This window comes from Balaenoptera musculus, chromosome 12 (assembly GCF_009873245.2).
Source record: "Balaenoptera musculus isolate JJ_BM4_2016_0621 chromosome 12, mBalMus1.pri.v3, whole genome shotgun sequence".
In the NCBI taxonomy this organism is placed as follows: Eukaryota; Metazoa; Chordata; class Mammalia; order Artiodactyla; family Balaenopteridae; genus Balaenoptera; species Balaenoptera musculus.
The window spans coordinates 8,254,281-8,282,153 of NC_045796.1; the positions used below are offsets into that span (position 1 = coordinate 8,254,281).

The following is a 27,873-nucleotide window of genomic DNA, read 5'->3' on the forward strand; positions in this document are numbered from 1 at the left end:
TACTATGTAATATGACCAGATATTATTAGTACAAATCAGTAGAAGTGGCCAATATTTTAACACAAACATCACTGACTAGAGATACCTAATTACCTGAAATCATTTCACAAAAACAAAGTCTACTTTTTCAATTAAAACCTAACAAATACTTAGGTGACTATTTTCTTCTTTATATTTTTTGTATTTTCAAGTATTTTAACAATTATTTTTACAAGTCAGGAAAAAACATTAAAGTGTAGTCCTAAACTCCAAGTTCATTTTCCAAAACAAGGGATAAATTAAAAAAAAATTAAATTCACAATTAAATTTATGCATGGACTTAAGTTTCACCTTTGTGGTATGTTGAAGAATAATGAGTAGACATTCAGCTAAACCAATGAAAAGAAATGACAAATGCTAAACACACATAAAGAAACAAAAAACAACTAATGTAAGGAGTTACAATAAAAATCTTTATTTAAGTTTGGTCAGTACAGGTAAGATATACTGGAGTCACAGAGCAATATGCATTAACAGGATACAACGGTTCATAAAAACTGAGTAACTATGCACACAAATTTCTTAAACATTCAGTCACCTAAAGAGGAAATGCACAGATGTATGGTGGAAAAAACTGTATCTAACACTGAAACTACTATAGGACTCCTTCAACAAGTCCAACTTTCAGTGATAAAACTACTGTACTGGGCAGACCTGGCAGTCATAAACCCACATCTACGCTAACAAGTCTGAATGGTGCCTAAGTACAATAACAGCATGAAGAAGAATGCCCTTACACAGCACAGGTTCTAGGAGAGACACAGATTTAAACAGACATCATTGTGTTACACTTTAAGGAAAGATTTCCATTTACAACTTCACATTAACTCATATAAAAATAACCTGACCCTACACAAAATGTCCTTTTAGCAACATTCAAAGTAATTGTTACAATTTCCAAAGTGGCAGAGGTATTGAAGCAAAAAGAAAAAAAAAAAAGGAAAAAAAGAAAAAGGGAAAGGAAAAAAGAAAAAAAAAAACACCCACAAAAAAGGCAAATTGTGACAAAAGTATGAATTAATTTTCCGGACAGTATCCTCTCCCAAATTAAATGACACTGTATAAAAATTCGCTGGAAAAAATTTTACAAAACTGAACCCTGTACATTTACACTTGAGTCCAAGCCATTCTGAACGTGGCGGGAACCCGTAGTTCGGTTACCTTTCCCACTCACTGTTTTCTCCTCTTGAGGGTCATGATTGGAGTCTGTGTCATTTGAGTGGTGTGTGAGAGAGTTTTCACTGCCCGTGGGAGAGTCTACACTTTCATACCCCGCACTGAGTTGGTTTACGTAACTACTACCTCCTCTGCCAGTTCTCTCCTCCGAGCTGTTGGAGGCCTTATTACCATTCCCTGGTGAAGAAGGGAAGTCATCTTCGGCTGTGTCCCCCTCCCTATGAAATCCAGACCCAGACGTCCTCTGCCGGGAGGAACTGCCATTACTTGGTCCGTTGGCCAGACGACTGCAGTCTTTACCTGTGGCCTCTGCCTGTCCTACAGGCTCAGAAGATGTAGTCCTGCTGGTACTCGGGCCTGGGGCTTGAGACTGCTGCTGTTGGTACTGAGCCAACTGCTGGCGTGTCTCCTTCAGTTGTTGCTGAAGAACTAGAATGGTACTCTGCATACCCTCTACTTCTTCGTCAAGTTGAATGATGAAGTCATTCAGTTCTGTGCAAAGGAGAGTCAAACCTACTTTAATCTCTTTTAACATATTTAAAAATATTTCTTAGTGCCTGCACAAAGCCAGGCAATCAGTAAATGTTTAAGTAAACAAAGAAAATTATAAAATCACAAGAGTACTTTAGAATTTTGCTTGGAATTTTAAAATAGCCATTCAACAATGAGTTTGTTTTGGGGAGGAAGGCAAAAGCTTAAAATAAATATATTAAAGCAACCAAACTGAAATTTATTCCAACTATCTAGCCACATAAAACTGGTCACAACCACAAAATCTGTTCCACGTTTGCTGACCTACGGGCCCCCACGTCCAGCCCCTTATGCCTCATCCTCCTAGCCAATGTCTCAGCTCCACAGCAGGTTAGCCCCTGGGGAAGTGCAGTCCTCTACTCTAATATGCCAAAGAAGCCTATGCAGTCACCAAGGATTATCCCTCATCCAAGAACAAAATTCAGAGAAAATAACTCTTGAAAACTGATAAAAATACAGATGTCTATTAAGTTCTAAAAAGGCCTTGGGGGTGGGGTGGGGGGGAGTTCCTTTACTACTATACAAAACCTCCTATTTACTATATTTACAAATAGTGAGAGCTAAGAACCATCACTTTTAAAAGGCAGTTTTAAAGATATTGCTTGACTAGCGACCTTCTTTGCAATTAACTACAAATTTGCAATTATATTTAATCTCCAGAGCTTGGGTATTTTTCTTACTACTAATTTTCCTCACAAAGGAGAAACAGCATGGATGAAACTATACTTGCCCAACAAAAAAAGAGATGGCAGCTGACAATTAAGTTCCATTTGTCTTAGCAAAGAACTATTACATCTTATTCACTAAATAGGATCTTAAAAGGTAAAATCAACTATATACTTTTATTTATTTATTATTTTCTATTTTTGGCCATGCAGTGCGGCTTGCAGGGACTTAAGTTACCTGACCAGGGATCGAACCCGGCCCCAGCAGTGAAAGCGCCGAGCCCTAACCACTGGACCGCCAGGGAATTTCCACAATCAATTATATATATTTTCAGATCCCTGGAAATAGCCTAATACTTTCAAGATTTACACTTACAGAAACTGGTTAAATGAAGATATTCCCTCTTTTAAGCACTGAATATAAATTTATATAGCTACATAATGCCTTAGTAATACAACAGCCTTTCTATCTTTTGCCAAATCCCACCCCTAAAAAACAAAAACTTCTTATGAAATTTGCACAGTAAACAATTCAGGGGGTGAGGGGACCGCTAAGATTAAATGGCTTTGTTTGCTGACTCAACTGGAAATATTTCACTTATAATTTTATAGAACCATTGGCAGAGATGAGCATATACAGACTCTAATCTATAATACTCATGCCTGGCAGTATTTTAGAGCCAGTGCAAAGTTAACCAAACTTTTCAAAAAACCCCTTACCATCCTGACTGCTTTTAAGCTCCTCACTATATTTCTTCTGTAAAGCCAATTCTGCTTCAAGTTGTGCAATACGTCCCTGGGACAGCTGCCTTCCAAGCTCTTGATTCTCCTGGATAAGCATTCGACACTTCGCCATTAACTTTTTGCCTGTTTGGCTGTAAAGGAAAGAGCCATTCATCACAAAATGAAGACAAAACTCTCTACAACCTTCTTTGCTTGCGATTATTACGACGATAGATGTAACACGTACAGAACATGACACTATGTCACAGCAGATGCCTCCCTACAATTACCATCTTCTTTTTGGAACACATCCATCTTGTACATTGCAGTATTTTGCCAATACAGCAGCAAAAATTAAAAAAACCTGAAGAAAAAGTACCTAAATGGCCACTTTTTGTTTCTATTAATAACTGATTCTGAAATCTATTTTTATCCCAAATTATAATTTGAAATAGAAACAGGCCAATTAATTAACACACATTTTAGATATACCAGTATTAGTAAAACACTAAGGTACTTAGCTTTATGGAACAGAAAAGTTCTTGAAAGGGTAAATGCAACATCAACCACAATGTAAACTTCTTTAAAATACCTAATATATAAAAATCAGCACCTATAAATATATAAATGAATGAGAGTATATTTATTCCTGCTAGATCAGCATTTTTAAGGATGCCTCTTAATAGGCAGTTCTCACAAGAATGTTTATTTACTGCATTAAGTGAGGCCTGTTCAGTAACTGTTTTTAAAAAGCCTTAAGACTATTCCTATTCACCAATCCCTCATTTAATTTCATATGATATATATACTTTTGAGCTGTCTTAAACTGAAAGTTTTTGAAATTTTAATATTGGTATGTGGTGAAGATTTTATCCATGTTGAAAAGATTACCCTTAGGACACAAAAATAAGGTTGGCGTTACTTATCATAAATAATGCAAATATGTAAGTGTCTGCCAAATTAGGAGTGCCATACTTTCAACAAATTAGTTACCAAGTGCTAGTGCAATGTACTATAGACCTACGTGCATATACACAGCAATTGCAAAAATGCAATCAATGTTCATCCTCTATATTACTATTAAGGATGAGATGAATTTGAAGTAGTATATCAGGCAAATGAAAGCCCTATTAAAGGAATTAAAAGAAGAAAATAGAAAGTGTCAGCAAAAAAATTTTTTAACCAATAAGGTCATTCTGAACTTTACTCCATCACAAGAATATCAAACTGTCCCTATCCAAGTTTCAAAGGTAACATCACAATTATATACTTAAATTAGAAACTCTTTAAAAGTCATTATTTCTGTTATTAATGAGGCTGAAGAAAAGCAGTGAAGTTTTATTGAGACACTGTTACTGGGGCTTTTGATTGCATTTTTGCAATTGCTGTACACACACTTTTTAAATGTTTTAAAATGGGAGCACTTTGTAAATGATTCTCATTCTTTGGCTCAGTGTTGCAAGGTTCTTTTATCAATAGCACATGTTCTTACCCAATATGATTCAAGCAAAAGTTTTTAATACATTTTCCTTACACAAATCTCTGGTAAAACCTGGGGTACCACTGCGCAAAGGAGCCTCAGATGAAAACCATGAGTTAGCATGTGGTAAGGGTTTTTTCTCTACACTGCAACTTTATTAGCTGATATTTCTGTTCATTGTTATTATAGCTCCAGATATCCCCCATTTCCTATAAGCACCCTCAGACTTTAGCCTCTACTGAACAAGAGTTTAGAAATCAAATGAGGAATAAGAAACACGCACCATCATCTAAGACGGGGGCATTCCTTCCACTTTACTGCCTATGCTCCCACAACACTGCTTTCTTGCAAAGTATATGGCATCGGTGTTTACCAACCTGAGAAATCTTTTATATGAATTTTTAAAAACACAGACAATTGTAAAATCAATACATTAATTTGTGACCTGACTTAACCTCATATAAAGTATCACAAATTCTAATGCAAAAAATATTTCATTTATGAAGTCATGCCTTTTTATAAATGCCTGTTCTAAAATAATCCTACCACTTCTAAAATTAGTGATCACTTTAAAACAAAACTTCACAAAACTGCTGTTCTTTAAACATTCTGTAACTTTACGTCATTTTACTATGTCATGTAAAATTTGTGTTGTGTTCATCATATCACAAAAGATGGTAAGAATCCAATTACAAGTAACTTGTCTTTGGAATAATTTTACAAAAAAAATCTAACAACCCACAAAGAAAATATAATAGGAAATAACTTAAGAGAATGATTTATAAAAAAGAATGGACACTGTACACTGCTTTGTTATCAAGGGGAAGGGAGACAAGGTATTCTGAAGAGGTGTACACACAAGTACCTAAATGTTTAAATGCAAACTGAAAACTGTCAAAACACTGCAATATATCCCTCTAACTACTCTAAATATACGCACTGTCACATGTATGAAATATTTTAACTAAAGTGGACAACATAATTCATGAGATCTTTCTCTCTTAAAATTAAAACAGAATAAAAAAGTAGAAAACAAAACAAAACCCACACAACCCATTCTATTTGAATTATTCCAGACAGAGTATTGATTGAGGACTATTTGTTTCAAATTAATGATGTATTTATACCACCCGATGAACTCTGGCTTATAGCCTACTTTTTACAAAATAAAAACCCATTTATAGGTAATTAAAATAAATTATGATCCACTAATACAATGAAAATATTATATAACCATTAAAAATGGTAAGTAATTTAAATATAGTAAAAAATGGAAAATGCCCAAGGATAAAGTGGGGTGGGGTTGGGAAAGCCCTGGTACAAATCATCTGTATGTATGTATACATGTATGTCACCTTTGTTTAAAATCAATATATATATATATAATTACTGTATATGCATACAAATTATCTTGATGATACCCAAGAAATTTAAAAGTGGTTACTACTCCTGGGGAATACAACAGGGAAGGGCAAGGTCACACCCAGGAGTAAAACTCACTTTTCACCTCCACTTTTCTTTACACTGTTTCAATTTTATACATTAGCATGTGTTACCTTATTAATTAAAAAAATTTTTTTAACAGTAAGAAGAAAAAACCCACGTCAAGGTGACTGTTACCTAAGTGGCAAAGAAAGATGCTTGGCTAAATTTCAGTACATGTTAATGATACCTTTTACGAATTATTTCCTGACCTACTAAGAATACATAGGCCTTCTCTACTGTGATCTTAAATGGCATAACATAGACACAAAAGCCTTAATTCGGGCACAATAAGCCAATTTCAAACAGACTTGGTTACTTACCCTCCAACCCCCACAAGCAGTGAGAATTTTAGAAGCGACTTCTTGCCGTGAAGTCACACAAACCACTTCTCCAGCCCACCCTCTGCCCCACAACCAGTTCCCTAAAGCACACACATACAAGATACTTACAATTGATTTGAATGATTAAGAGAGAACTTAAGTCACCCTTGTTAAAACTGCACTTAAACGTTGGGGCAATCTGGAACATTTATCTTCCACTCATCTTAGACTCCATTATCACCAAGTGAAAATTCGAATTGGTGACTTATAGAATGATCTGACGAAAAAATTCACCTCCAGGATTGGATGGAAGCATGAAGAAAATAATGCCTCTTTTATCTAAATGATCAAATGAATTTGCTAGAAATGATCACTATATATATATATATTTTTCTCCAATTCACAAAATGTCTCACTTAGGCCAGCCCACAGTTCCAATACATTCTGTCCCCAATCTTCTGGCAGGCACCCTGTGAAGCTGTCCCACATTAATGTCTACTGCAATATCCTGGGACAAGGTGTCAAAAAGCAACAAGTGTCAAGTCTCCTTGTCTTTTATGATACCAGCTGGAAAAAAAGTAGGTCTTTAAAAAATGAGACACAGAGCCTTTTCCTTCACTTTGAAGAGCACAGCAACAATTTTTTCGAAATCAATCTGCTCTCACAGCCCCCCCAAAACCAAAATGTTAGAAGTACAACAAAATCATCATAGTAATCCTTGAACTTAAAAAACAAAACAAAACCAAAACAAAAAAAAAAAACCAACTATTTCAAGGCACATTTAATTTAATATCAAGAGTGCAATACAAAAGGCCCAAATACAATGAAGGAACACATTCCCCCATTAACACCAACGACAATGCTCTTTCAACATGTGCCTGTTGAATGGAATGGGGATTTAATAAATTTCACTACTGAAAAAAATAACGCAGTGAGTCTCATCACAGCTAATATCCTTATACAATCTAGTTGTGAAATGAATGTTTATAATGCTTCAAACAGTTTAGACCTGAAGTTTGATACCACACCTTCATTATTTGTACAGTCCTCAATAAGATTATCTACAGTATTAGCAACCATTCAAAGAACAAACCATTGAGTAAAACCACATTGATTTAAGGCTCAATCAAGTAATATGGAGCCCCAAACTAAATGGTTAAATATATGAACTACTTGTACTGACATCTATTATTTGATTCTCTCATGACTATTAAGTTGGTTCTTAGCAAATAAACCCTTTAAAGGCAAAATTCACCTCATTTGAGTTTGACCCAGAAGTTCAACAACAATCACGAAGTCCACAGTCTTATTGGCAAAACTGATATACAGTGTCTCTAAGTCACTATGCTCAAGGTTAAGAGCGATGCATATTCCATCTTTACATTTACTGGAATTTTACATGTTCAATTCATGATTTTAAATCTCTAGGTTTTCATTCCTCCAAACTGTCTGAAGACACAGTGTGCCACAGACTTAAGACTTCTGTTTCTCCCTCTATTTTCTTCAAACAGAAACATTTCTCAAGTGTCTACATGTTCTAGAAGGGGAATTTTTCGGAGGTGGCCACTTCTTCGGAATAGTCCGACGCCATCAGGCCTCTGAAGCAAGGGGAGGGGGAAGAGAAAAAGCTGAAACACAAGGTTCATCTGGTAAGTTTTACATTAACCATTACAAGCTGGACAGTATAAGAATGTGGCTTTTTGGCTCAAGAAGTCTGAGTCTTGGTGTGGAAACGAGTACTCGGCTGTCCCACCACAGCTTTCTCGTAGTGGGACTGTCAGGGAAGTCTTGACTGGGGAGTATGATTTGTTTACCTATCAGGCGTAAACTTCCAGGCACTCAGTTCATTTTGGGCTTGTTCCAGTTTGTCTTTAGTCTGTTCCAGTTCACCTTTCATTTTTAGGAAAAACAAGTTGATCGCTGGGTCTACCATTGTTGATCTCAGTTGGGCAACGCTAGGCTGCTGGACTTGCTTGAGGTACTGGATTTGAGTCTGTGCAAAGCAAAAAAAAACCCCAATTACTACCAAATCAAAAGAAACATACCTAAGAAGATGAGATAAAATCCCTTTCATTCACTGGATTTACCAACTTGCTTGTTAAGTCCTTTCCCCCCTTGATCATAAAATCCTCTAAAAAAATTACAAATTAAAAACAACTATTTGGGAATTCCCTGGTTAGGAGGGTCTAGTGGTTAAGAGTCAGTGCTCTCACTGCCAGGGCCTGGCTTCGATCCCTGGTCAGGGAACTAAGATCCCTCAAGCTGCGCAGCCAAAAAAGAAGAAAAAAAACCCCCACGAAACTATTTAAGGTTATCCATGTAGGAGGTAAAGGCCATTTGATTGCACTCCATGTTTGGAAACTTCAAATATAAGGAGACTAACACGTTGGCAACCAAAACAGTACAAAATCAATCAATCAATCAATCACTGTTATATTTACTAAAAATGCTGATGCCCACTGGGGGAAAAAAGCAAAGTTTAAAATATTACTTATGTAAAGTAAATCTGTGCTTATGGGAAATTAGTCTATGTACAAGTTCCCTAAAAATACACCAGGTACAAGATTATAATTTAAAACATATTTGCATTTCTAAATTTAAAAATGTATAGTACTTACATATTTACATGAGTTGGCATTACAGCTTTATAAACAGCACCGTAACCCAAAATTACGCACATATTCATTTTTTTTCCCTCCAAGTAGATTTGAATCACAGCATTGTAAGGCTGGAAGGTGACTGACCTGGTCCAAACTGCTTATTTTTGAGAGATTAAATAAGCCAACTGTCCAAGGATAGTTAGTTCAGTGCCAGTACTAAAACTAGAATTCTTGTTCTCAAGCCTCCTGACTCCCAATCTAGGGCTTTTTCCACCATACCAAATCCCTCTACTTACATATGAAACCTTCAACTTCAACTCTGGTTGTATTATTTACTAGCACACTAAAAATACATTTCTAAAATATGAGATACAGTTTATCAGCATTAAATGCATCACTTTCTTCACACCCAAAGTAGATCTGGTTCAAGATCCTGCTCCACACTAAACCTTAAATAGGATTGAAACTAACCTTTCCTAAGCAGCTAATTTCTACCATAAAAGATACAAATATACTAGGATATATTTAGTTAGTATTTCACTGAGCAAACAGAACTATTTTTTCCTCTTTCAGCTTGAGGAATTTTAAAAGTAACTCATTTTAAACCAAAAAGTACACCTATTTATTCAATATAATGCCAGCTGCTGAGGTAATCTAACAGGAATAAAGCATGCCATGTAACATATACCACGTACCGCTATCACTAAAGAAAACACTCCCTCTCTCACACTAACATAGTTACTAGTATTTAGATTACAAAGTGAACGGCCCTCATCTGCTACACATAAGCTTGCCATTTCCTTGTGTTTGCTCCTGCTGCCCTCTCTGCAAAACTTCACTGTGTTCTAATTGAAAGAGCAGTGAGTTCTTCGGCTGGCCTGTGCAGAGAAGAGCTGTAAAAAAATGTGGCTGTAAAAATTTAGGTTCTACTTGAAAAAAATCTTAAATATAGGTTGAGATGGCAAAAGGGTGATGAGGCATCACCAAAGGCCCTGATTAGGCATAATATGATCAAAACTGCTAGTGTATATGGGATGGCTGTAGAATCACTGAGGTGAGTCAACAGCACATACTATCTAGGCAACTGTTAAGGAGTATCTGGATTAGGATGTCAAGAATAGGATTCAAGAGATTGAAAGAAATCAAGATGCACTGGTTTTATGAGACATTATCATCAGCACCATCTATTCACACTCTACCAGGTGCTAGCACTCTGAAGGTAGATTCATCCTTTGCATGTGTAAGCATCTGGCACAGTGCCATGTTAACAGGGAAACCTAAAACTATTAATGAGTAAATGGTAGAACCCAGAGTCCTAAATATCGCAAAAAAAAGGATTAAATGGTTTTGAGACTAGGCACTTGAGAAGCAGTACTCATACCATTAGACGTGAAAATCCTAAGAGAAAAAAAAAATTGAATGGGATGGGTGGGTGTTACAGAAAGGAAAACAAAAACAAAAACCCTATATTCAAAATGTTGGTAAGACTTCTTGGAACCAAGTATCTAGGTTAAAAAAAAAAAAAGCCAAAGGTGGGAATGGTCAATAGTTGAAGTTAGGGAAAGTAAAGGCATATGAGTGCTGAGAAAGAGAAATTTCTTAACACATTCATTAGTGACTTTACAGAAAAAATATCAGTGGCAGTGCAGATGGAAACTAAATTGGCAGAAATAAAAGGAGTGGTGAGAAGATAGAGAAAATAACAGAAGCTACTCTTCAACAGGTAAAGAAGTCATTCTGAAAAAGTGAAGGGGACTTCCCTGGAAGGCCAGTGGTTAAGACCCCGCACTCCCAACGCAGGGCACAGGGGGCCCGGGTTCGATCCCTGGTCGGGGAACTAAGGTTCCACATGCCGCACAGCAAAGAAAAAGTGAAGGAAAAGGGACTAAAGACTTTTGTGGAAATGTGGACAACAGACAGCGTCTGCACAAGCAGAATAAGGGTTGTGATTAAGCCCGAAAGAACATCTTACTGGTGAGAGAAGAAACAGAACTGTGCCCCACAGATGATTGGTCTCCAGTGACCAGAATATTGCCTTATGCATTAGATTTTAATAACTATCAAATGGAGATTACACAAAAAAATTCAGGAAAATTTCAGCTTTTCAGATGAGAAACAACAGGGAATTCCCTGGCGGTCCAGAGGTTAGGACTCAGCACTTTCACGGCAGGGGCCTGGGTTTGATTCCTGGTCAGGAAACTAAGATCTCGCAAGCCGCGCAGTGCAGCCCAAAAACAAAAAAAACAAAAAACAGAAAGGAAAAAAAAAAATGATTAGAGACAACAGGAATAGAGCTGCCCCTATTTTATATAACTGACATATACAAACACTAAAAGAAAGGGCTAAGACTGTCAAAGACAGCATAAAACTGACTCTAAATTCAATCCCAGAGCTAAAGGATCAAATATACCATTAGATTTCAGATCTATGTAGACATGGCAAATAGTACAAATGAAAGATTAAGAATTAAAAGACATGGTAGAAGTTGATGATACTAAGAAAAATAACTTTATGCAGAAAGGGGTAAAGACAGCAGAGGAGAAACTAATCAGACGGCTTGCTTAGTAAAGAGTAAATGCTGCTTATACCCTCAGATATCACTTAAAGATATCTGAACCAATATACTAATTCTTATAAATCATGGAGATTTCAGAGAATAACTTAAGATTTTTGACTTCTTGGCCACAGAAAAATTACTTTAAATCCAATGATGAAAGGTTATCTATCAAAATTTTACATTTAGCACATTTAAGCTCAAAGCATTTCTACCTTAACAAAATGTGCATCTATAATTCGTATTAAGTATACAAAATTAGCTTAATGTGAATGAATACATGTCATAATGTGATCCAAACCCCAATTCCTCAAAAAGACTTTAAAACATTTGAAATACTTACAGTACACTCTTGCATCTCTTGCTCCTTGGTTGCTAGTCGCATTACAAGAATGTTTTCCCTGCGTGCAGACTCTTGCTGTTGTTGCTTTAGTTTTTCTTCAGATTCCCTTAAGCCAGTTACATCATTAGCTGATGATTAAAAGGAAAAAAACCCCCAACATCATGAAATATAATTTCAAGATCAAACTGAACTAACCAAAAGAAAGTTCTGATTGCCTTTGAACAATGATAAAAACCAAGGTAAAAAGTTTAAGTCTTTACTTTCTATTCTGTCAATGCTTTTGTAACAATGAAATTTGTTCCTGATCATGAGTGCTCTTTTAGGAGTTAGTGCTGTTATACGGGTCCACAGCCACTTAATGCTAGACGGGATTACGTTGTTATAGGCTAATCTGTTACCAACAAACACCAGGAAACTTCATTTATTTGCATTTGTTTATACTATGAAGTATTCACAAAGTCCTGATTAGTACCGTTTTTAACCTATTCAATATAAACATGCCCATAACTGCAGAGACAATTATTACTTTAAGCTTTCATAATGTTCACAACTTCTATGGATTATACTATAATCATACAATAACTGAGATTTTAGGATATTAAGCTTTCTGAACTTGGAAAAGTGTACTGGTTTTTATACTCACAAATAGTATGTTACTCTAACTCAGTGAAAAGTGACAAAGACTAAATTAGTCTGAAATGATAAACTTTGTTGTATTATTTTTAGCAGATGTTGAAAAATCCATAAATACATAGCTATATCCTATTGTTACAATTTAAGCTATCATAAATTTAATACTGGTTGCTTCTCTCTTCTAGAGTAATAACTCATGCTTCACTTGAAATTTCTCTGTGGAAGGGACACATCAAGGAAAGTTTCAAGTAGTTGTGAATTTCCCTATCTATGCTCTCTTAGAACTTTGTAGTTCAGTTAAAAGAGAGGTGCTATTATAAGATTATTGCAGGTTGGTCTTCTCCAATGACTGCAAACTCTTCAAGAAGAGAGAGCATGTCTCATTCACCTATTTCTTAGCACCCAGCACAGTGCCTGGACAGAGTTCCTCAATAAAATGCTTGAAGAAAAATTACTTAGTAAAACCAGTTATCCTGTGCTTATAACAACAATCTAAAAGGCAATAGTCACATAGTCTTTAGGAAGCTAAAACTCAAACTTACAGTTAAGATCTGTGTACTTGCCCTCCAAAGCTTGCACATATGCTTCATATTGTTTCCACCTAGTACAAAAATAAATCCATATTAGTTGTTATGTTTAAATTGCTTTTATTAAATATACTAGAAAACCACATCCATAAGCTTTAAGTAATACTGAGAATTCCACTTCATGAATTTTAACGTCTCTTCCATTTTGAGATAACTATAAGTCTAGTTTAACCCATAATAAATAAGTCACTTCAAAATTATTCCTTCTCAACTTACAAGAGTTAGGTAAATGGAAACACAGAGAAAAGTGTTCCCTGCTGAGAATATACCAAGCAGTGTTCCCGTGGGTCAGATCACACACCATACAGGACTTTGTATCACTGATGTTCAGCATGTTGCCCGGATTATGGAAGCTGACTGAAAAACTTAACACTACTTTTCAGATATGCTGTCCACCTCAAACAAAAGGCATTTTTAAAACATTCCTAGGGACTTCCCTGGTGGTACAGTGGTTAAGAATCCGAATGCAGGGGACATGGGTTTGAGCCCTGCTCCGGGAAGATCCCACATGCTGCGGAGCAACTAAGCCCGTGTGCCACAACTACTGAGCCCACACTCCAGAGCCCGCGTGCCACAATTACCGAAGCCTCTGTGCCTAGAGCCCGTGCTCTGCAACAAGAGAAGCCATTGCAATGAGAAGCCTGCCCACCGCAACCAAGAGCAGCCGCTGCTCGCCGCAACTAGAAAAAAGCCCGTGCACAGCAATGAAGACCCAACGCAGCCAGAAATCAATAAAATTAAATAAAATTAAAAAAACATTAAAAAACATTTTTTTAAGTGCCTGATTTTAAGGGACTGAAGGTTATCTCGGCTCTTAAGTGAAAATACCATGTGACTCTCTCAAAGTAAAAAAAAAGGGGGGGGGGAGGAGAACATACTATTTTTCAAAAGCATATCTAATTAGCAGAAACAACTTCCATACGTGCCGTATGCCATCAGGACCTTTCTTCATTATATTCCTCTACCCTCAAAATACAGGCCATATTAGCTGCTCTTGGTAATTACTGCAGATAACGAACTTCCCCCAGTCTTATGTGTAAGCAACTGCTCCTGGAAAGTAAGCTGTCTGCCACCTTGCTTACTGAAGAGCTGTTTTCAAAGTGCTCTTCAGTTACAGCTCATTAAAATTTACTTTGATTTTAGAAAATATTTTTATAATCTTAAAACCTTAGACAAGTTTGCTATGAGATTTATTAACATTACAACACAATGAACAAAAATATTCCATAATATCAAGCTAATCCATTCTACATGAAGACTAGGCCAAGGGCATGCTCATTTTTACGGCCTCTACAACCTAAGACACAAAAAGGAGTTCATTCAACGTTTTGGGATGAATAAAGATGTTTTGTGGAGATTATATAAGAACTATTTATTTTAGAGGAAATGAGAAATATAAAAGCTCAGGGACTTCCCTGGTGACGCACTGGTTAAGAATCCACCTGCCAACGCAGGGGACGTGCGTTCGAGCCCTGGTCCAGGAAGATCCCACATGCCGCAGGGCAACTAAGCCTGTGCACCACAACTACTGAGCCTGCGCTCTAGAGCCCGCGAGCCACAACTACTGAAGCCCGAGTGCCTAAAGCCCGTGCTCCACAACAAGAGAAGTCACTGCAATGAGAAGGCCACACACCCCAATGAAGAGTAGGCCCCACTCGCCACAACTAGAGAAAGCCCAGGTGCAGCAACAAAGACCCAACACAGCCTTAAATAAATTAAAAAAAAAAAAAAATATATATATATATATAAAAAAGCTCAAACCAAACATCCTCATCAAGTAGAAAAAAAAAGACTAAGTAGCAGTTAATTTAAAATCACAAAGAGAATTAATGAGGAAAAAACCTACTTAAAAGTCATAAATGAGAAGTCCCTAAATAAAGAAATTAAACTGACCTCAAGAATATAAATTGCACTATTTTAAAAACCTTAAAGGTAACTTAACATAAAAAATTGTTCCTGATTTTTAAATTAAGATTATAGTACCGATTTCTCCCCCAACAGTTAAATCAAGAAACGACACATATTAACTAGAGGAATTATCTAAGAAAGGATAAAAGGCAAGGAGTGTACCATATCAGAGGTACAAAGAGAACATCAACACGAGCGTTAGTATATCACAAGCGTCTACATCAGCAGGGAAGGGCAAGAGTATTTTAAAATACTAAGTATTTAAATTTTATGTACAGGAAAATGAAGGTATGCAATAGAAAAACTGTTCTATGCATGAGATTACAGTAAAGGAAAATAAAGAGCATGTCTGCAATAGAGTAGCTAGTTAAGTCAACAAGGGTGGGAAATTATCAGGCTCTAGGAAACAATGGAGCATGTCATCTGTGTTTCCCTCTCATAAAACCACCTTTTCTCTCCCCAACTTCCACTCTGTTAAATTTACTCAGTTCCTCAAGTAAAAATTCCTTGAAATTTCTAGAGGAAAAAGTTCAGCGAACTTGCAGGTTGCCCTGAAAAACATTCATTTTATTTTGATCTAAAAGTTACCTCGTAAAAAACTTACCATAGTGATAAAATGCAAAAAGAATATATTTAAGTTATAAAATACAAAACATGCGTGATCCTATTTTCTGATTTCTTACATTTGAAAAATGAATAATATAATGCTGTACTTGACAATCTGCTTTAGTAAGACATTTTAAGATAACCACAGAAATTCAGAGCTGGACGTCATCTTTAAAAGTAATTTAATCCAACTGCTTTAACTTGCAGATAATAAAATGAAAGATATAAAGTTAAATGAGTTGACCAAGGTCAGTTATGAGAAAGAGTAACTGCTTCACCAGTAAATAACATATTTCTTCCACAACGAGAAGAATATCCTTAAGGAGTACAACTTTTCCATATGTTATGCAGAAAAGTAAAAAAATTAACTACATCAAAACAAGTCTATTCATTTGGTAAACTGAAAGCTTCCTGAGAGCAGGGTCTTTCCCCATAGCAAGTTATACATATGAAGTACAAATGCTTTTCAAGTTAAAGTTCTGAGTATTTGCCCTCTACAAGAAAAAAATTCAGGTTACCTATCAGTCTAGAAGTTACCCAAGCTAGTGCTTTAGTTCTTTAAAGTGTTTTGCTTTCCCCAATGTTTATATAATGAAGAAACAGGCCACAGGAAAGAGGTTCAAAAAATATATTAAATGATTTGAGGATGTATTAACATTAAAAACAAAATCTCACATAAAGATAAACACTATAGTACAGAATCACAACATAATGTTCTATAGAAAGATTTTTATTTGGTAAAAGAACATTTTACCTGAGAATTAATTCATCTCGTGCCATAACTTTGAAGTCTGTTTCACTCAGTCGAACCTATAAAGAGAATTATGATACAAACTAAGTGCTCTTTCTAAAAGTTTTAAATATTAAACACCACTGGCACTTACATTCTTATTTTTATGAAGATAGGATCAAACTTTTAATCCCTCAACTGCTAGTTTATTAGGAATCCCCTCTTTTTACCAAAGACACACAAAGCTCCTCCCAAAAGGAAGCCTGTACTGAAATGTCTGAAACTTAAATGGCTCAGTACATACTAAGACGTTTTTTAAAAAAAAATCTTATTTTTTGGAACCAAGTTTTTAAAAGGTGGACTATTTGTTATCTTTAAAACAGGTATCATTATTAGGAAAATGCAAATTAAAACGCAATGAGCTATCATTACACCCTATTAGAATGGCTAAATAAAAAAATAGCGGTAACACCAAATACTGAGTGAAGATGCAGAAAAACTGAGCCTTCTTACATTGCTGGTGAGAAAGTAAAATGGTACAGCTGCTCTGGAAAATAGTTTGGCGAATCCTTTTAAAACTAAAAATGGATGTTCCATACAACTCAACAGTTGCACTCTTAAGCACATATTCCAAAGAAATGAAAATTTATTTTCACACAGAAACTTGTACACAAATGCTCACAGCAGCTTTATTTGTAATAGCCAAAAACTGGAAACTACCCAGATGTCTTTCAACAGGTGAATAGTAAACCATGATACTATGAAATACAGCAATACAAGAAACAGACAACTGACATATGCAACAACTTGGATAAAGCTGAAGGAAATTATGCTGTGTGAAAAAACTCAAAGGATACGTAATACAGCATAATTTCACATACACGACATTTGTGAAATAGCATAATTTTAGAAGTGAAGAACTGATTAGTGGTTGCCAGGGATTAAGAATGGAGTGGGAGAGGATGGATGTGGCTACAAAAAATGGCATAAAAAAGACTTGTGGTAATGGTTCAGGTAACTATTTTGGTTGTGGTGCTGTTTACATTAAGTTACAAGTGATAACACTGCATAGAGCCACACACAGAGAATGCACACATAACCAGGGAAATCTGAATATGCTCTGTGGATTGTACCAATGTCAAGTTCCTGGTTTTGATATTCTTATGCAAGATGTCTGACAGTTATGCAAGATGTTAACGCTGAAGGAGGCTGGGTGAAGAGTGCACAGAACCTCCCTATTTCTTTTTTTATAAAGTTTTTTTTTAAATTTATTTATTTTATTTTTGGTTGCGTTGGGTCTTCGTTGCTGCGCATGGGCTTTCTCTAGTTGCAGCGAGCGGGGGCTACTCTTCGTTTCGGTGCGCTGGCTTCTCATTGTGGTGGCTTCTCTTGTTGCAGAGCACAGGCTGTAGGCGTGCAGGCTTCAGTAGTGGCACGAGGGCTCAGTAGTTGTGGCTCGTGGGCCCTAGAGCACAGGTTCAGTAGTTGTGGTGCACGGGCTTAGTTGCTCTGCAGCACGTGGGATCTTCCCGGACCAGGGCTTGAACCCATGTCCTCTGCACTGACGGATTCTTAACCACTGCGCTACCAGGGAAGCCCTTTTTTGTTGGCTGCATTGGGTTTTCGTTGCAGCGCGTGGGCTTTCTCTAGTTGCGGCGAGCGGGGGCTACTCTTCCTTGTGGTGCGCGGGCTTATTGCGGTGGCTTCTCTTGTTGCAGAGCATGGGCTCTAGGTGCACAGGCTTCAGTAGTTGTGGCACACGGGCTCAGTACTTGTGGCTCGCGAGCTCTAGAGCACAGGCTCAGTAGCTGTGGCGCATGGGCTTAGTTGCTCCGCGGCATGTGGGATCTTCCCAGACCAGGGCTCGAACCCGTGTCCCCTGCATTGGCAGGCAGATTCTTAACCACTGCACCACCAGGGAAGCCCCCTCCCTGTACATTTCTTTACAACTTCCTATGAATCAGTAATTATTTCAAAATAAAAAGTTCTTTAAAATGGGCATAATATTCTAATGAGATGAAATTGCTTTGCAAATTGAGAAATATGAAATGTTTTCTCTATACCAAAAGAAGATTGTAAAGCTGAGGTACCTCTCCTACTTTAATATAAAATTAAGTCTTATTAATTTCCCTTAAAAGATATTAAAACATTTTTCTTTATAAAAATGTTTCAAATTCTAGCATTTACCAGTAACGTTACTATCAGAAAACAGAAAAGGGAAAATCGTTATACCAGAATATATTAAAAGCCTAACAGAAAGCACCCAGTAATTCTCAAGATTGTTAAAGCACTTGACCCCAAAACTTAGAACAGAAATTTCCGTAACATTTACTATTTAAATTGTCCACTTAAATATTCACTGGTTAATAAGCACATAACCCTACTCTCCCAACTGGATTATAAATACCTCTTAGAAACTGTTATTCTTTTGTAACCTCTTTTGTGTGTGTGTCATAGTGACTAAACTGAAGATGAAATGGGGAAAATGAGACTAGAAAATAAAACTTCAGAGGAAATGGTAGAATCTAAGAACCAACTAGCTGTAACATTTTTTGAAAAATATGGAAGTGGTTCTGCATTACAACCAAATGGACTTAAGTTAGGAAAAAAAAGAAAATAAGTAACTTATAGGATCTTGTAAAATAATCTCTTAGTTTGACATTATTTGTAGTTATATAGCTAGGAATATTCATATGATAAAGGCTACAAGTTGACCATGGGGATGTCATTATTACAAAAGTTTTCCAAAGGCCGAAAATATTCTAAAAATATATTACGTATTAGATACAATTTCTCACACATTATACACCCGTGATGCTATTATTAATATAAGACAAGGGAGTAAACAAGCAAACAATATGGATAGTCCCTTCAACTCTGTTAGTCAAAAAAAGTGCTTAGAAACTGCTGAAAAAACAAACCTTTTTAGGAAGAGGTTCCTCGTTGGTCATCTTGAATCCTAGAAAAAGGAGTAAAGAGAGGAAAGTCAACTGATTTTCTTCCAGTTAAAGTAGAAAGAAAAAAATACTGGCTTTTTCAAACGAATTTATTACTGAACTCAGTTATGACCAAATCATTAGGTTATTCTTTTAAATTAAAATAAACCTTTTAGGAACGAAATTGAGTTATTTGCAGTGAAGTGGATGGACCTAGAATCTGTCATACAGAGTGAAGTAAGTCAGAAAGAAAAACAAGTACCGTACGTTAACGCATATATATGGAATTTAAAAAAGCAGTACTGATGAACCTAGTGGCAGGGCAGGAATAAAGACGCAGACGTAGGGAACAGACTTGAGAGCACGGGGTGGGGTGGGGGGGAGCTGGGATGAAGTAAGAAAGTAGCACTGATATATATACACTACCAAATGTAAAATAGATAGCTAGCAGGAAGCTGCTGCATAGCACAGGGAGATCAGCTCGGTGCTTTGTGACCACCTAGAGGGGTGCTCAAGAGGGAGGGTGGGAGGGACGCTCAAGAGGGAGGGGATATGGGGATAAAATGTATACATATAGCTGGTTCACTCTGTTGTACAGCAGAAACTAACAACATTGTAAAGCATTTATACTCTGATAAAGATGTGAAAAAAAATATATACCTCTTAAACTAGTTTTAGATTTACAGAAAGGCTGCAAAGATATTACAGGGTTCCAATACACTCTGCACCCAGTTTCTCCTTTGTTAACATCTTACATTACTATTGTTATTAGGTTATTTTTTAAAACTCTCTTAAAAAAAAGTTGATCATTCTTTGTAATGTTGCCACAAAGGATTGAAAGAAATATAATTAACCATTGGACCACCAGGGAAGTCCCGAAGAAATACAATTTTTCAATGCATTCTTACAACTGCCCTGTGAAAGACAAATCTGGCAGCAGAAGTAATAGGTTTGTGCTGAAGTCCGATACTGGCCTCAGGCAGTATCCCAGGAATCTTGTTGAAAGGATAGAGGAAGGGTAATACCTGTTGCTAAGCCTTTCCTTTTACAGAATTAACATTGTTATAGTAAGGTCAAATCTATCATCCTCACGATAATTCATCACAACACAATGCAGGTATGAAAGTATTTATACCTTAATAAAAATATCCCTACATTATTTAACTTCATGTCACAGAATAATTTGTATCTTAAAATTAGCTTCTTTTATAAATTTATATAAAATTCACTTAATCCTGTTGAAAAAGATTAATGACAGAAATACTCTCATTAACTTTATTATGCTTACTGAAAATACTTGTGCTATTTCCTAATATTCAAATTTAACAAAAAGAAGCTAATTTAAAGTTATTCCTAGGTATCCTTTCTAGCAGCAAAGTCATAAATGTTCCCTTACATCTTAAACTTTCTTTTTAGTTTATTTTACCTACCCATACTTACTACAAACTCCAAACAAATAAGTAGCCAGTAAATAAGTCACGGAAATATAATGTACAGCACAGTGACTATAGTTAATAATACCGTATTATGTAGATTTGAAAGCTGCTGAAAGAGTCAAAATCTTCATCACAAGAAAAAAACTTTTGTAACTACGTATAGTGACAGATGGTAACTAGATTTATGTGGTGATCCTCTTGCAATGTATATAAACATCAATCACTATGTTGTACACCTGAAAATAACATGTCAATTATACACAAAAATAACTTAATCAAAGAATTTACAGTGTAAAACTGAGTTTTAAAAGCTATTTGACTTCTTACTGAATATCTGAGATTCCTCAAAAGGAGATGATTTTCAAGACCATTTTTTATATTACATACAATCCCAATTCAAATATTCTAATCATACTGTCATTAAACCCTGATTTTCAGATTAGGTACACCGAGTTGAAGAAATCAGTACATTTTAAGGAAAAAAATTATACATTGATCATATCATAAATTAACTGGCTTAATTCTTCCCTCTTTGATAGTCTTATCATTGGATGTAAAACAAAAACCTGAGCATTTATCATTTGTTTCTGGGTTGATGGAGTTGATCAAGTCTCTATGCCCAACCAATACCTATGAAGACATGGCCATATTTCTACGATTTAAAAATCGGTATTCTTTTTCTCTGAATTGGCCCCTGCCTACTTTAGGCCCCTTATCACCCAGTTTATAATCTCTGTTGCAAGTTATAGACAGCTGCTTAGTGACTAACTATCCTAACGTGACTCTAGAGTGAATCCAAGCATTTGGAAACAAACCCTCACCATGTTTATCTCCAGAGGGCTGACTACTTCTATTTTAAAATGGTTTTAATGTGTATTCACTCCACTAGACTGCAACCTCTTGGAATCCACAACTCAAGTTTAACATTTCCTTTGAACTTCCCATTTGTCCAATGGTAAATATCAATAACATACTAATAACGTATTAAAAAGGTACAAGAAAACTTGAGCCATTTGAACTCTTAACATACTTAAATAGTATATAAATGTGTACCTATATGTCAGTCTTCTGGTTAAATCCTTCTAAAGGCTTCCCATCTCAAAACTGTGCATGTTGTACATATACACAATGGAATATTACTCAGCCATAAAAAAGAATGAAATAATGCCACATGCAGCATGAGGGCTTCTTAGTTGTGGCATGTGGGATCTAGTTCCCCCGACCAGGGATCGAACCCTGGCCCCCTGCATAGGGAGCCCGGAGTCCTACCCACTGGACCATCAGGGGAGTCCCGCTCCTGTTTTTGTCTCTAAGCCCCACTGCAGAATTCTTGGTGACCCCCAATTTTCAGAATTCTAAACAGCAAGTTATTTACATTTTTAACACTGGCTTATGTTCTCTTTCCTTTTAAAAAGCTTGATGCTGGGTAGATTCTAATTACACATTGCTTAAAGAATATCTACATTTTCTTTATAAAAATAGATGTTTAAATTTGTAATGTAAGTCAGGGATAAACACAGGTTTTGTATATATGTTTGCGTTTCACATGTTGACTCTCAATCACAAGTCACTCCACATGTTATGGAATATGTGACTTGGGAAATCAAAACATAAGCATTTAGTAAGAAATTCCTCCCTTATCTTTTGCTGATGAAAAGTCAATCTTTGCTTGAGATTCCATGATATGCCACAACAGTTAAATGGACAGTGTGGCAAAAGGCAAATTAGAAACAGGCTTAAAATTTGAAAGCATCAACATTCAACTATTTAATCAAAATAGAACCTGGTTCTCAATTCTGACTCTCTCACTGCACATGTGCTGTGAAATTTATTACTCCCCAAGGCAATTTTTTTTTAGCACAACTGACAAGCACAATACCATCTAAAGTTAATTCTACATTCATAAAGACAATGGATATTCCAGGTTCTGAGAACAAGCTATTCTCATATCAGAAAAATAGAATGACTGAAATATCATTTGGAGTTGAACCCTGAGTCTTGAAGGGAAAAAATGAATATATACCCAGTGCTATGAATCACTTATTTAATAACCACAACTTTTAAAGTTGAAGTTAGTTTCCATTTTCCATATAATGAAAAGGGTTATGAATCATTAGGTGATTAACTCAGATTAAAACAGCTACTTACTAAAAAATGGGGGGGGGGGTTAGGACAAAAGTTGGTAACTGATGAAGACAGATAATTCTCCCACTCCTCCATCCTCAATAATGATCAAGCTTAGCTAGAGAATGCAGAAAAGCAAAATAGAAAAAAAAGCAAAAATTGACCAATTTGGCTACCTTTTAGCAAGTTTAAGAGGATTGGCTAGAACATGGTTTTACGTAAAGTTTTGTTATCCATGTGGATAATTCAGAGGTAATACAGCTCTTAAGTTTAGACTGTCAGAACCACCATCTACTCTTGATGCCTTTACACTGAGAAACAGCTCATGATGGAGAGTTCAGTTTTGGTTGGCTAGGTGCCTAGCATCCCAGATCCCAGTACTTCCCTGGCTCTTAGCATTATGATCCCAAGTTATGCAACTCAGTTCTCCCTTAACAGAGAAGCAAGTACCAGCCAACACAACTTCAGTAAGAAATCATGTACCTTGCTGAAACTAATCACAACTAAACGTAAAAAACTAATAATCTGACACTGTATTAGTCTAGGCACTGTAGTAGAAGTGTACTTGTTAGGAATTGGAAGACCAACTTTTCTTGACTATGTATCAGTCATGTGATCTTGAGTAAGTCACTTTCTCTAGATTGCAGTCTCCAAATCAGCAAAAAGAGGATACCAATTTTGCCTGCCCCACAAAGTGCTACGAAGGTCAATGTTTTAAGTGCCATAAAGATACTATACAAACAAAAGATATTTCAAATAAAATACTAACATTAACATAAAAGAGAATTTTAATGTGTATTTAGGAAAGATTAAACTCCACCAACTACGTTTTCAAGAGTTGAGAATGTTTATTTATAGCACTGAGTCTAGCCTGATGCACGGCCTTAACATCTAATGGGATATACTGTTACAGGAATATTGAAAAGTTTTGCTCTAATAAGCTTAGTAATAGAAAACACTTGGATGCAGAAAAATGGGAGGTAATAAAAACAAGAATAAAACCAAATACTATCTACGTCTTGCTTTGCAAAAGGATCCAACAGAAAATTTTTAAGAGCAAGAAAAATATTTTTTTTCAAGAGCAAGATAATGTACAATTGAATGAAAATGATCAAGACCTCTAAACAAAGAATATTTTCAAGGGGATTCTATATCACACCTATACATACATACAAGAGTGTAACGGACTCTGAAAGCTGTAACGTACTGTACAAATACAATTATTACAACTCTCATCTCCATGCCACAAGGCTGCTATGGATTTTCTGTATTATACCAACTCATTTCTGACAAATACTCAAAATTCAATCAGGAAAGCTATATATTATGAAGTTCTATAAATTAGACGAGCTAAGTAAAAAATAGCAGTGCCTGGGATACACTTTTATCAGTACTTTTGTCCTTTGGGAGTTAGAAATTTAGGTAGTTTGCCTAAGTTCCGCCACTGAGAAGTGAAAATACTGATCTCTTAGCTATAGCTATCTGCTTAAGATAACGTAGAATCTGAACGCACTCTAGGAATACAGCCACCCAAACCCTTGAAATTTAACCTCATCTTTATCACAAGCCCCGATTTCTTTCCCAATTTCTAATGGACCGCAATTTCTTTCCCCAAGTTGCCTAATCAGATGCTACTAAATGGCATGTATACATATATAACATTTAGGCATCTTGAAAAGATGTTCACGGTAGCTTTTTATGGGGTTTTACGTGTCTACAACATGTTTATCTGTCATAGAAATCTTAATGGTCAAAGTTTTTAAATAAAAAACCCGGTAATCACTTTGTTGTACACCTGAAACTAACAACATTGTAAATCGACTATACTTCAATTAAAAAAAAAAAAAAAAAAAAAGAAACCCGGTAGAACTTGTAGTGACAGACGCGTGACTTCCACTTACCTTCCTCAGCAATGGAATTAACTAAATTCTGAGAAGGAAAACTAGATAGACAACTCAGGACTATAACCTGATCATGAAAGTATTTTTCTATCTTTTTTAATCTCGGGCAAAAGAATCGTTTCTTGCTTTATAAACACGGTTATTAAGGATTTTAACACAGTCCTCTGGGATCAAATATCCAACTGACTTCATCAAAACAAACTTGGACTTGTCCACTATGTGCTCCCTACTGACTAGTAAAATATGGTTTAAAAAATTAGTAACAACCTTACAGGGATCCGAGGTGAGACTCGAAAATTTCACGAAAACCTCTAATTCAATAAATAATTTTTCTCTTTTAATTCAGAACGCATGCCATCATTTAAAAATGGAAGTCTACAAGACAACGCAGCTGCAATATCAAGCTACTGCGCGACGTGAGATGTGGTCAACGAACGGTGCTTTCCTTCCCCTGCTGAACTCGTCCGTGCCGCCAGTCCTCGCGCTCCGGCCGTGGTGGGAGCCGGCGACACCGGGGCGGGGACTGGACGCGCACCGAGGGGGCGGCCTCCGGGTGTCGCCCGCCCCGCGGGAGCGCCCACCTCGCCCCCGGGACCCTGAGGACTGAGGTAAAATGGCCTCGGGGTGGCGGAAGTGTCCCTGCAGGCGGAAAGGCGGCGCGGATAACGGAAGGCCGGCGGGCCCGGGAACCGCGAGTCGCCCCCTGTGCTCCGTCCGCCCCTTCCCGGGCCGGGCGGCCGCGCCTCAGCCCTGGGGACCCCGAGGTCCTCGCCGCCGCTCCGGCGGACGGCCCGCACCTACCTCTCCTGACGGAGGCCGCGCCGGCGCCGCCCAGTCACATAGGCTGACTCCGCGCTGCCCGCTCGCTGCCCTGGCCGCCCGACCCCGCTGCCGCCGGCCCCCGCGCTCCTCCTACCGCCACAGCCCCGGCTCTCCCCTTTATTTGCAGGTCTCGCTGCCACAAAATGGCGCTGAGGGAGGAAGCGAGGTCCCGTCGCCCCACCCCCTTCCCGCTCCTCCCGCCGCCCCGCCCCGCGCCGCCGCCGGCGCCCGCCCGCTTCTCCGCCCCGCCATGTTAGCGCCCGGCCCACTCACCGACCAGTTGTCTCACGGACGCGGCCACAGCTTCCCGCCCGCCGGGCCCAGCCGCGGGGAGGAAAGGCGAAGGGAGGGCGCCCGCTGAGGGCCTCGAGTCGCTAAAGAAGGAGCTGCGCCTGGTGGCACGCCCCGCGGCCGCCGGAGCGCTGCGAGCTCGGCGGGGGCGGGGAGAGAAGCGGGCCGCAGGGAGTGGTGAGCCGCGAGGTCGCAGGTCAGCCGCGGGGCATCACGGGAAGGGCGGCGGGGGTCGCGATTGGCGGCGCCGGGTGGACGCGGTCGACGGGCCACCTGCGGCTGCGGCGCGGCCTCTGGCGGAGGAATCTGGGCGAAGGCGGCGCGTGATTGGCCATTCCTCGGTACAGCACCCATCTGTGATGCTTCCGCGCGCTGGCGGCAAGGTGCAACCTAAGGAGCGCTGCCGTGGGTGGGGAGTCCGGTCAATTGAGGCTTCGTGAGCCATCGCTGTTTGAAGTTTTGAGAATTTGGAAACCGATGCTCTCTCTTCCGTCAGGAAGTGCTGCCTCCTGGACGCTTGGTTCGTCCCCGCCTTGAAATCTCGAGGCGAAATCGGGGAGCTATTGTTTAGTACGTGGAGGTTTTACCTATGTCAGCAGTTCTAGGGGCACCTTGCTAACGGAGAAGCGAGGGGAAGGCGAACCTTGTGAGGTTTTAATGGACCCGATAATATAAGTTTTTTAATTCGAATATACGCCCGTACGCAAGGCTGTGTGTCATCCGGACCGTCGCATAAGACCGATGATGTTACCTGGGAGACGTGAAACTAGTCTCATACTTCCTACAGGGGTCAGGTAATCTTTTGATTGGGCTGCCCTTATCCAGTTTTACCAAAACCGTTTATCCCCAAAGGAGTGTTCTGGAATGAGGTGATTTATAGGGATGAGATTAAACTATACTCCAGATGGTCAAAGACCAAAATCCGAAGAGAAAAATGGGCAAGGACATGAACAGACATTTCACACAAAAGACCAGCAATGGTCCGAAACGTAAAAGTCTGTTCGTCCTCACTTATAATGGAAATGCACGTTGAAATTACACGGCTGTGGAGAAACAGTGCTCGTAAATTTTCTGGTGGGAATGGGAAAATGATTCGAGCACTATGGAGTACCAAAATTATATATGCACTTATTCTTACGTCTTGCAATTCCACTTCAAACCCTAACCTTATTCTGAAAATACACCTTCACTTACAGAAGCAACATGTAGGCAAGGTTACTTGTTGCAGTGTCATAGCAAAAGTTATGAAATAAATGTCCATTAATAGGGAACTGGTTAGACACCATACATCCATAACATGGAATACAATGCAACCAAAAAAAAAAAAAAAAGAATGAGGATGCCGTTTATGTGTTGCTTTGAAATGCGTCCCAGGCTATGTGGAAAATTGGAAGCATATCCTAGAAACAATAAAAATGGTTACCTATAGAGGGTGGTGGGGAAAGGTGGAGGCGAAAGAAATAAAAGCAAGACTTCTCCGACTTTGAACTTTTGAAGTTTTACATAGCCAAAAAGTACATTGAAAAGGAAACAAAGTAAACCCAAAGTTGATAGCAAATTAAAATAAACTTAACTGTAAGTCACATTGGTAATGCAACTGTCTTGTTACACAGAGAAAGGAATTAATTCCTCAGGGCTTTTGGACATAGTACTCTAAGAGAATTATCTGTGGTGAGATATATTCTAAGGTTGAGAAAGAACTGCAAAGGAATCTTCAGCTTCACTCAGTGGTTTATAATTAATGGTAATTTTGTTGCTGTGGTTTGAAAGTATGTATATTGTAGGATAATACAAATATTTTCATTTTTTTTTTTCCACACACACACTGTATTTTATTTTTACAAGAGATAAATAGACTGACACCAAGCATTGTACATGGATGACCACAACAAAAGCAACAATGATTGCAATTACCAAACATGAAACACACTCATACTATGTCATAATATTGACATTCAGTCCAGTAATCCTCCACTGCAACAG

At 37.8% G+C, this 27,873-nt stretch overlaps 2 protein-coding genes across 5 annotated transcripts in view; one reads left to right on the forward strand and one right to left on the reverse strand.

Moving 5' to 3' along the window:
- Positions 1-418: 418 nt before the first annotated feature.
- LOC118905161 (WT1 associated protein) lies at positions 419-26,017 on the reverse strand. 4 transcript variants are annotated; one of them, XM_036871602.1, is made up of 8 exons: positions 25,873-26,017; positions 19,302-19,339; positions 16,405-16,460; positions 13,092-13,150; positions 11,917-12,044; positions 8,234-8,412; positions 3,132-3,286; positions 419-1,707 (listed from the first exon to the last, which is right to left on the reverse strand). In XM_036871602.1, the coding sequence occupies exons 2-8, from the start codon at positions 19,329-19,331 to the stop codon at positions 1,124-1,126; spliced, it is 1,191 nt and encodes a 396-aa protein (XP_036727497.1). In that variant the 5' UTR covers positions 19,332-19,339; positions 25,873-26,017; the 3' UTR covers positions 419-1,123. The 4 variants fall into 4 exon arrangements, 3 of the variants coding, with proteins under 3 accessions (XP_036727497.1, XP_036727496.1, XP_036727498.1); XM_036871601.1 differs by lacking the exon at positions 25,873-26,017 and adding an exon at positions 25,579-25,748 and having other exon boundaries at positions 1,122-1,707; XR_005022172.1 differs by lacking the exons at positions 419-1,707; positions 25,873-26,017 and adding an exon at positions 25,579-25,751 and having other exon boundaries at positions 3,166-3,286; positions 6,549-8,412.
- The window catches only part of SOD2 (superoxide dismutase 2), a 37,458-nt gene continuing 35,550 nt past the window's right edge, over positions 25,966-27,873 (forward strand). The window contains exon 1 of the mRNA XM_036871606.1: positions 25,966-26,086. The gene's annotated coding sequence lies outside the window, so the exon portion shown is untranslated. The remainder of the gene's footprint in view (positions 26,087-27,873) is intronic.